Consider the following 11238-nt stretch of genomic DNA (forward strand, 5'->3'; position numbering starts at 1 on the left):
TTTGAGAGCTTTGAGAATGTCTTTTTTTACTTGCCAATGATACGCAGATCTGGGCATAGGTATTGCTAAGCTATGCGTTACATTTTGTAGTAATTGGCTTGGTGTTTTTAATGTGAATGTCCTTGGGAAGGATGGACACATGGATCCCGTAGCCTTAAAAAGTCAAGATTAAGTGTGATCCCAATCTGCAAGGGTCTGTAACATATGGCTCGCAAAGATTGCACACGCCGAATGGAAACGCGCCGTGATTTTATTTGTAATTCCACTTGGCTTGTTCTATGCTGTGTCGACGTGAGAGGCATGGTATTGAAGGGGTGCGTGGAGGCAGGGGCATCCACAACTCTAAATTTGTCCTTAATTTCCTGTGTCATGCTTCAAGTCAATAGCACCACAACACGCTAATGTTCATCACAATTGCACCATCCATTGTTTGTGGCAGCCAACCGATATAGCGCGAGGCAACCGGAGAGCGTTAATTTGATTTTTGCACATTTTTCAGTAACAACTGCAAAACGTCCCAGCAAGAAGGAAATTAGTGTGAAATTTTAATTGTGCTTGAGACTTGGCCCGGGCAGCACTATGCTAACGTACATCCTTGCTGAAATTAAGGTGGTCACATGGTGTGCTTCAAAGCGGTGGTGCGGTTTAGGTATTTGTTGCCATTTAGAGTCGCACTGTAAAAGTTGTTAACATCCATATATAATAATTACAGTAATATCACGATCCTGAAAAGGTGCTGTGCAAATCATGCTGACAGCACTTGTGAAAGGATTAACCCCTTCGGCCATGCCGCCCAGAAGCATGGGCAGTTTTCATTGTCGAGGCCCTGGGCGTTTCTGCCAAACCGCAGGAAGTTCAAGTGTTTCAGTTTGCCATCAGCTTCATTGCAGCAAACCAATCAGAGGGTTTCTTTTTTCACAAGCTCTCGGGATTCTGCTCGGAATTCATTTAAAATTTCAACCATTGATGTACTTCACTTGGGCCGGAAAGGTTTATTAATCATGAGTACACTTGCTGTTCACACCATTATTTCAGCACAAAGGCAATTCCTAAGGCACCACGTTTCAGACGGTATAGTCAGACATTTGGCGTTACCAATTAAGTCGTTTATGGGTTATTTTTTTACAAGTATGGCAAATTTGGACCGTAATGCCAGCACACATGATCCACTCGTTTTTTTTATTGTCAAGGATTCTTTAACGTCCACTGAAGCAGACAGCACATATCTTTGGTTAATACACCCACAGTATTATCAGGGCGATTACAGGGTTCGAACAACGATCCTCAGCATCAAGCACATTACCACTCTGCTATGCCACCGCCCTGCAGGACCTGAGTTTAGCAAAAACGAGAATGGAAAAATTGCACATTGTAGATTTTCATTTTTTATTTTATTTTCCTAAAATTGGCACACAATAGGAGCCGAGAGCAATGGAAGTGCGTATGCTGCAGCGCTAAGCCAACACCCGCGTGCGCTGTTGCACCTACGACTTCAAAACGCAATTCGATGCGGGGATTTCACTGCCATGGTTGGAATTTCTGAAGGGGAGGGAAAAATTAGATTTAAATTTTGACAGGTTAACTTCGAGAAATTTGAAAGCCATTGGGAACAAAAATGAAATGCATCACTGGGATGGGCGACATCTGCACGGCTTTAGAGTTAAGGCTTTACTTATATTTTTCCCCTCGAGTTAATTTAAAAATCTTGCATCACCGTGTCGAATTTTGCAGACGGATGAAAATCGTTTGGCAAATATAGCGCACGACATCTCGGTTCCGAGGTTTTACCAAGAACTCCCCTGAATGTCAAAAACACAGCGCTACATTGCAGTGCAGAGAAAAATTTCAGCCCCTGCATGAACACAAACTACCACCTAACTGTACAATTAAAAACTATCACCTTTTTTCTACTAGGTAAGGCCCACTGAGCTATGTAGCTCTTTTTCAGAAGTGACCTGCCCACATGATAGCTCAATTAGGTGGCTTATCACGTGGAAATTTATAGCAGCCAAATGCTCGAAACCACAATTATCTAGTCACAGCAATACAAGGACATTTTAAACATGTTTTTTTAATGGATAAAAGAATATGGGATGTGGTTAGTGCACTGCACTTTTAACTTGGCAACTCAAGATCGCTTCCAAGCCAAGGCTAATAAATGGTAATATCTAAATTGGCCCTAGGTCTCATTCTTAACCAATTCAACATTACCAGCCTGGTGAAGTCGGGTAAAAAAATTACCCAATGACAGACGTTACATGGGAGACCTTGATCCAGCAGTGCATTGACAGAGCTATAACTTTTCTTTTGAAAAGCATCACTGCAGGCATAAAAATAATCAATACATTTCTTCAAATAGTAACTCCCTGGCACATTTACAAAAATGGATACCTCTTTTCCACTATATAATTGAACCGTGCTGGGGCTGTCCCGAGCTAGCCTGGTGCAGGGCTCATGAGACGCCAGGTTGCATTTCCACTGCTGTTCCTGAAGCATGCCTCTGGCGTCACAAAAATGATTGAACATGCCCATCCTGAACCACATTCAGATGTCTTGAGCCCAGAGTTGCATGGTTTAGTTCTGGCTCTGTTTTGCAAATATCCAGTGGTATAAACCACCCACATTGAGGACCAAATACTCGCACTGTTCAGATGTCCCAGTTGGAAAAGGGGTAAGAGTCCAACCCAAACAGCTGAAGAACCATTTATGTTTATGCACAGTACTTTATATCTTGACGATACTTCCCAATAGTGGACTTGGCCCACCTGGTTAAACACGAATGGAAAAGGTCATGCTTTGTCGCACCGGTCACGCGATGGTGTTCGGGTTCCAGCAGTAGTGCAGCTGCTTGTCCATTCCGTCCAATTTCTCCATATCCTCCTGCGCGAGCTTGAAGTCAAAGACAGCGGCATTGGAGGCGACACGCTCCACGCCCGTCGACTTGGGGATGACGCCCACGCCGCGCTCCAGCGCCCAGCGCAGCAGCACCTGCGCCGGTGTACGCCCAAGCCGGGAGGCCACCTCCTGTACCGTCACCTCCCCGAGCAGGTGGCCCATGCCCAGTGAGGAGTATGCCTGTGCGGTGGACACAAGCGCTTCCGTTTACGTCATCAGTTCATGGCGAGTTTTCGTGGGTTCGTGCCGTGTTTCAGGAAATTATCTTGCGGCACAAACAGACACATGTCGCGGCTACGTGCGAGACACTGCCGCTTGGGTCTGGTCCGAGTCATATCGCTTTTCCAAAGTAGGCAGCAGGAAAAATGTAACTGGATTTAAATTAAAGTAAATCCAGCAGTGGATTGGCAGAAGGGTTGTAAATTATTGGTGGCGCAGTGGTGAGGACACTGAGCTATGAAGCATGTGATCAATGGCAAGTTATCAAAACAGTTCTGGACCTCACCTTCTTAATCAACCCACACTGGCCAGCATGGTAAAAAGTAAGATCGAACATTCCCCATGATTCAGCAGTGGATTGATACAGGACTGTGTACACTATCAGCATTAGGTTTAAACAGAATGTGTGGTGGCCCCCAATTTGGAAGTCACACCTTTCATATGGCAAGGAATTCAGCATTGCCTTATTTATTCATGTGGTCATACCATTTTCCCCCTGGATGCACGGATGGGAAGGAACATCGTGTATACAGTGCTATTCGTGGGCAGTGCAAAGCACCGCGCTGCTACACAAGCTCCACAAAACGTGCGTCATTGGGGCTTTTTCCAAGTCGCCCACATTAGCCTCTTCCCACGCATATTTTTTTTTCACGGGTTGCGTGGGTCAGTAGCGTAGGGGTAGGTTTCCCACAAACACACAGCAGCTGACAGGATGTTGCCGATTCGGTGGTAAGTTTGCAGGGGTTTGGGCGCTGGTAAAAATAAATGGCTATTTTGGCCTCCACTGATGGTTTTGAAGGCGGAAACATTTTGAGACGAAGTTCTCTCGTACCTGCATGTGGATGCCATGTGCTTGACAGTATTCAAGGAGTTCCTTCTGCACCAGGTGTGGGTGGTACTCCACCTGCGAGCCGGACGGTCTGCACATTAGTAACCAGACACCACGACGATAATGCCCTTGGAGCATATTGAGTAGATACTTTTTTTTCCAGAGGGTCCTGTAAAGAGATGTTTGGCCAATTCCTTAACGAGTGCCTTGCATGTGGAAGAAAAAATCACTTGTGGCAATTATGATGGAGCTAACTTGTATATTTTACCAACAGACCACGTTTCTGCAACACTACCTTATTTAGTCGCAAGACTATATAAGAGGGCCCTGCACTGGGGTGTTGGACCAGTTCCTCCATTACGGTTTTGCATGAAGGAGGAAGTCAGAATAGCAGGAGAAAAGCTATGCAGAGGAGATAACTCAAACGGTCTGCACAGACAGGTCAGAAAACTACTGGTCACCTGACCAGTAGTAGATGGCCACAGCACTGGGCAGTATAAATGATTCAACTGTGGTTGATAGTACTTGCTGCTGTAACCACCCTTTCTTGCCCACAAGTGCAACTGTCTTGTTGTGAGGTCACCAGGCTGACCGTCTAGTCAGTGAGTCTGTGGGTGCGTGGAGAGTAGAGATGTAACAATTCACACCCCCTAATGATCCGATGAATCGTCATGGTGTGGAAGCACGATTCAATCCTAGAAGCAACATATATGTTTTAACATTGGGGTGGTGAATGTAATGTCTGCAGGGATAACCATGTGAACCCATGACAATCGCCGGCAGGGGTGAATCATCACACCCCCTTGTGGGCTCCTCGCCCCGAGGGCCAAGCTTGGCTGGTGCTTGCTTTTTTTCCTTCCTGCCTCCCCCTCTTCCAAATTACGGCCGCTGAACAGTGACCCAAAACGTCAAGCGGCTGGCAAAAAACAGCAATATTGAAGTTGTAAAATGTTATTTCATCGGGCCAGGCTGGTTGCTTGCCTGCAACACGCTGGGTTTGATGGAGCACGTTGCCAGCAGCTCCTCGAGATGCCGCACTGTGTAGTTGCTCACGCCGATGGCACGGAGTTTCCCTTCGCCATGCAGTTTCTCCAGCAGGCGCCAGCTCTCCCGCCGCAACTCCTGGTTCCTGCCGCCAAACCCAAGACTCTGTTATAACCAGGGGTCCGGAGGAAAGATGTGGTGATGTGCTCGGTGCATAATTCGTCTTTATGCTAAACGAACTGGAAAGGATACCAGCTCGATAGAAAAAGTTATTATAAATGCGATGATGCATAAATCAGTGGATTAAAATCAATTTATGCACGCAAACATCTCATGAAGGATCTGACGAAGAAGATCCCTGGCTTCGATCTTCCATGAAGCTCATGGGCACAATCCCAAAACCGGACTGGCAAGAGCCAAACCATAAGACTCAAGAGAGTTGAAACCAGTTCAGAGTTTGGCTGCTTAAACGAATGTTGCAGTAAAACACTGGCCTGGAAGGCTTGTAGGTTAATCGACTAAAATGGATTAGATTTTCAGCTGGAGAAGCAGACCATGTAGTTTTAGTTGCTTGTTTAGTTTGTTGTCCTTCCCAAGTACCTTAGATTATCACGGTGGGCTACATACAATGCGAAAGAAGTTCAACATACATATTTACATGTGGTGTAACGATCCTTCCCCAACACCCGCCTTTTGATGAATTGATTCAGGTCCAAGATTCAACAACCATGTATTTTTTTGTCTCCATTTTACCATGTCCGTTGTATTGTATTTTTAAATCCTTTATTAAGTTCGCTTGCTTGCGCGCTTACGACCGTGCAAATCTTTCGGTCGTTTTTTAACCCACTTCCCGTGATCCAATCGAGCTGACATTTTGCACACAGACTCGTTGTGCGTGACAATTTATTTTCGTGAAAAAATTTTCTCCAAAATGTTCCACTTTTTAGGAAAAAAAAAATTTCATATTTAATTTAAAATACCAATGTGATAAAAATGAAACTCTATTCAAGAAAAACAGAAATGAATAATAAAATAAAACCGATGCCACGCATATAAAGGATTTATAGTGAAAAACTTTGTTGTTACGGGTTAATTTTTTAAATCTCATTTTGTAGATTTTTGTTGTCTCCATTAGCCGAAACATAACAGCACACCATTTGCATATTGCGAGTCAATGTTTGTATTGGGAGCCTTCATCATATTTTAATTAATTAATGGTTGCATCGCCACATGCCTACTTAAACCATGCGTGGTATCTCTTGCATTGTGTGGTGTCAAGGGGAATTCTGGGTCACGGTAAGGTTGGGCCTGCTGTACGTGGTGTCCTGTGGCTATGCAAACAAAAGATTAAATATAACAATCACCGACAGCTCTCACAACAAACGTCTGGATGGAGTGTTAGGCGCTAGGAGGGCAGATTAATTATTTGTTAGCATTTCAAAACACACCAAAGAATCGCATGATACACAATCTGCTCATTTGTGCAATGTAGCATGCAGCGTATGTGCCGTACAGAATTACGAATGCAAAAAACACTTCAGGCTGTCGCATTTAAAACGTACACGTACCGTACTACAGTCAGCTTATGGATGTTGAGTGTTTCATGTCCCTAACTTAGTAGATATTTAAAAGTCAGAGCTGAATTTTCCCGCTTTCATATATTTTTTATTGGTGTCGGATAAAAGTATGAAAATACCATAATTGAAATGATCATTAGCTGTCCCCACAGGCTTAAACTCCTTTCCCACATCCATCCATGCTGTTGACCCCCTGCTCTTGTTCAAGTCCAAGCTCAAGGGCCTTTCTCTTTCCCCACTGCCGATGACAGGCTGCCTCTTTCTATACAATAATTATGCCCACCGTTTCTGCACAGCATCATGATATATACGGTCGCATTTAGACTATGGATCCAAATTGAAAATGTAAGAATTGCAATACCATTCGATGCTATTGCAGTTGTACTAACAGAGGTGATACTGATAGTAATACTCGTAACAACTGACTTGGTCATAGCTAGTAATTTAATGAAATCTGGGATTTACGTTTGCACTTCTAATAAAGAGGTTAAGTGACAGCCTGAAGGATTTTTTGCATCGTCGCTGAATGAGTCACGTGAACCCAGAATCACTGAGTATTGGTGATGCTTTTCAAGTACCTGCTTATTTATCCACGGTAGCAACAAAGCAAGAATGAGAGAGAGCGACTGAAGTGGCAAGCAATGTATTCACATGACCTCTGAAGCCACTGGAGGTGCTATCATTCACCATGATAATAAAAAAATATATTCCAATAGCAACCCTGAATTCTAACATTTCTTGCAACCAAGACGAACCCCTTTCACCCCTACTGAGCAATTTTACCAACCAAGAACAAGGAGTGCGATTGTCAACAGCAGCAGGACACACCGCGGGTCCTCGCCAGGCAGACCCTGGGTGCCGGGCCAATGCACGAGGTACAGGTCCAGATATCCGCCAGGGTCCAGGTTCCCAAGCGACTGCAGCGCTGCGGCCGCCGCCCCAGGGCCCTGGTCGCGCGGCGCCAGCTTGCTCGTGATGAAGACGTCGGCGCGGGTCAGGCCGTGGCGGGGTAGCAGTTCGCGCAGCGCGCGCGCCACGTCTGCCTCGTTGTTGTAGACGGCAGCCGTGTCAACGGCGCGGTAGCCGTGCTCCAGCGCCGCCGCTAGCGCTCCGTACACCACCTCGTAACCATGCATCTGCGAGTCGCGCGGTTAAGGACGCGGGTCACGTCGGTCGTGCAAGAAGAGTATATCATTGTTACGTGTCTAGCAATGACCTCATTCAACTTTTTATTCCTGTAATTATTTGGGGTGGGGAATTAATATTTAAATACCTGCAGTAAAATAACGTTTATGTTTCCATGTAAATAAGTAAGTACCATTACATTTTTGTCACGTTAGGTGGTTATAAATTCAACTGTGGCCCAAAGAAATGGAGCATATATTTCGTAAAGTGTGACACACTTTGGTTTGATTCCAAGTCTTGGCTTACATAAGAGGGAAGTGACATGATCAGGCCTCGTAGTTTGACGTAAAATGAGTACCTGATGCGGTGTGTAAACATCAGCACTGGGGTAACAATGGCTGTCGGGTATGGTGCTAGCCACATCACTTCCTTATTAAGTGCCATGCTGGCCTTAATTGGTGCTCGCTAACATTACTTGTCCTAATTTTCTGGAAATCCCTGGATATCTAAGAACCAAATTAACCGTGCCTCTCTTCGCGTGACCACCACCACACACCAGATTGTCATAGGTGGCTGCAGCGCTGCGGGACTATGTACTTAAAAAGGAACAAAACCACGACTCAAAGGAAACAGCTGAGACACACTCGTGTGGCAATTGTGGAGCGGGGCCAAAATGCGCAAGATTTTTTTTCGCCAGAGTTGTGTCGACATTTTACTAGCGCCTGTAATTGAAGGAGGTAATTTTTACACGCTTTTGTTTAACTCACTCTGTCTGTTGTTGTATCCTCAAATCTTGTAACTCAATTTTTACTCACTTCCCAATGTGGTATCGACTGCAAACTTGGTATACTCATGTCATACTGATGACAATACTATATTCTCTCAAACAATAAGAAACATTTTAAAACATTATTTTTTATATGTTATGTTTCGGCTTGGCTGTAATTGTCCACGTTAATACTGACGTTGGCTGTAAATGATCACGGTCCCTTACGTTATGGGGAGTCGTGGAGTTCTTCCATTACGAGTACGGTACATTTCATTAAAGCGTATTTTTAAAAAAAGTTTGTTTTAATATTACTTATTACCTTAAACGTGCCGAGTCCCAGGAGTGGCATAGCAGTGCCGCTGTTGAGTTTCACGCTCTGCGCAGTGCAAGCCATGGTCCCTTCTTCGATTGCCTTTCTGCACTGCGTAACGTTCTGAAATTAGGGAAAATTTACATCCGAGATGTTACGGTCTCATTTGAAAGATTGTTGTTACGATGAATTAAGGCCTCCCCATGACGTGTCGATCTTGGGGGATGTTTTTACCATACTTCACCACGCCGGTCAAGACAAATTAGTGAAGAGGTGGGAGAGGGACATTATCTGTTCAGATACGACTCGCCACTGACGTTGGTTGTGGCTAGGATTCGAACATTGGTCACTGAGTTTACAACTTGATGTGCGAACCACTCTGCTTACCACTCCACCTGATAGGGCCTTATCAGGTTATACAGGTAAAACGTCTAATTTATCTACGCAGATGTTTTAAATTCCTTTCGCCTGTGTACTTCTGAAACTCATTTTGTTCTTGTTAATACGTTATACACATATCCGTAGTCATGTACGGTGTATCAAGCAGAGGTGTGGACTCGAGTCATGTGACTTGGACTCGAGTCAGACTCGAGTCATGAATTTGATGACTTGCGACTCGACTTGGACTTGCATAACAATGACTTTGTCCCACCTATGAGATGTGGACTCGAGTCATGTGACTTGGACTCGAGTCAGACTCGAGTCATGAATTTGATGACTTGCGACTCGACTTGGACTTGCATAACAATGACTTTGTCCCACCTCTGGTATCAAGTGTATATGCTTACATTCGCAAAGTACAAAGTGAAGAGGGTTGTATTTTCAATCTTTAGTCAATTCCTTCAATAGATTTGTGGGGTTTTTATATCATAAAATGGAGATGGCTAGATTAAAAAAAATCGAGGGCATGGCACTTAAACTCCACACACCCGTAGCAGTAGTGCCATTTATTTAAACGCAGGTTAGACTAAACTCGCAGCGAGTCTTTAAAAAAATAGATGCCTTAAACAGGTCGTTGAGCATATATTGTGTTGACAACATTGCAACACCTGCACGTATAAAACACAGCAGCGAGTGCTGAGTCACGTTTGCTCGGCAAGAAAATGTTGAATCAGGGAGGTGACCCAACAAATGGGGGCAGGGTGTGCACACACACCCACCAACACGAGGAACATGAAACTAATTTAAAGCATGTCGTCCTTTAACTACATTATTTGAAGGGATTTTTTGTACAAAGTTTTGTGTGCCATTATTAAAACTTGTTATTTTTGTAACATTACCAACAACCTTTTGCATCAGGTCGAATAGTTTAAGTAAATTTGTCGCTAAGTGCAATTTGTCATTGAGTGCATGAGAGGCGATACCTGGAATGCACTTAACTATCGATTCGTTCAAGTAAACAAAGTGTCATACTGCGTCACACATTCAGGCAATGGCTCTTCATACCAGAAAAGGCTTTCCCGAAACGTCTATTGTTTTCCCTATTAGAGCGGTGTTATTAACAAATGTGTTTGAGTTCTTAATTTACTCAATGACAAATATATTTAAAAAAAAACCCTCCCAATTATACAGGGGGATTAATTTACACTTTTCCCACGAAATCGGGGAGAAATGAGAGAAAATTTAATTTTATTCAAAACCTCTACAATTCTCCCATAATCTTCAATGCATGCACAGTATGACATTTAAACTCTGTGATAGTTCAAGTACTGTACAATGCAACCTTGCATTGGTTAATCATCCAGCAAACGCAGTTCGTAACCCAAACTTAGAAGCAAACTTTACAGTAATTGTAAACACGGTAATCGATAAGCCTATCAAGCGCTTCGAGCGACAAGGGGCTAAATTGCTACTTCAGCTAACCTACAAATAACTTCAAATCGATCTACGTCAAATCCAAAAACACAACATGAACTGCTTCACGTGAAACAACGCAAGCACTCACGGCCTTCGGGTATAACACAAAAGGGGCCTTAGGAGAGGCACAAGTGAGTAAATAACGCGTTCAGAGCAGAGGGTTAAAGAGGCTGGCGATTAAACACTAACAGCCACATCTCACCTGCAACACGCACGGCCTGCCTCTCAATCGTAGCAGCACAGGGGCCGAGACACACCCCCCTACCACTACTACCACCAATACCACCTCTCCCACATGTTAATACAAACACACGTGTTCGTGACGTCACCAACGTGAACCAAACAATTGAAGGCGGCCATCTTACTCGGGGGAGGGACACTTCCGACCGACCGCTCCGACGATCGCGCGTTGCGAGATCGCTTGCTGGTGACGTCACGCAATAGGTTTTGCATAGAGCCGAGGCGCCTTTTAAACCCTCACACCCCCCGCCCCTTAGTAAAATGGCCGCCCTCGTTGACGGGGGGGGGGGCGCATTCACGCCGGCAAGGGCCAATCAGGAGCGAGCAGCTTCGCGCGGATCCGCGCTGCGAAATTGAAGCTCTACCCCTCCTCCCGCCCCATTCGCTCGTCCTGCCCCGCCCCTCCCCCTCATCCCCCCACCCCCCAACTCAT

General features: G+C 44.8%; 1 protein-coding gene across 3 annotated transcripts; it reads right to left on the reverse strand.

Moving 5' to 3' along the window:
* Positions 1-1372: 1372 nt before the first annotated feature.
* Positions 1373-10991, reverse strand: LOC144729642 (glyoxal reductase-like). Of its 3 annotated transcripts, none has more exons than XM_078610051.1 (6): positions 10931-10991; positions 8718-8831; positions 7333-7640; positions 4925-5072; positions 3947-4018; positions 1373-3075 (listed from the first exon to the last, which is right to left on the reverse strand). In XM_078610051.1, the coding sequence occupies exons 2-6, from the start codon at positions 8790-8792 to the stop codon at positions 2809-2811; spliced, it is 870 nt and encodes a 289-aa protein (XP_078466177.1). In that variant the 5' UTR covers positions 8793-8831; positions 10931-10991; the 3' UTR covers positions 1373-2808. The 3 variants fall into 3 exon arrangements, with proteins under 3 accessions (XP_078466177.1, XP_078466175.1, XP_078466176.1); XM_078610049.1 differs by lacking the exon at positions 10931-10991 and adding an exon at positions 10768-10892; XM_078610050.1 differs by lacking the exon at positions 10931-10991 and adding an exon at positions 10654-10761.
* Positions 10992-11238: the final 247 nt, after the last annotated feature.

Source organism: Lampetra planeri, chromosome 33, assembly GCF_965212315.1.
Source record: "Lampetra planeri chromosome 33, kcLamPlan1.2.h2, whole genome shotgun sequence".
NCBI lineage: Eukaryota > Metazoa > Chordata > Hyperoartia > Petromyzontiformes > Petromyzontidae > Lampetra > Lampetra planeri.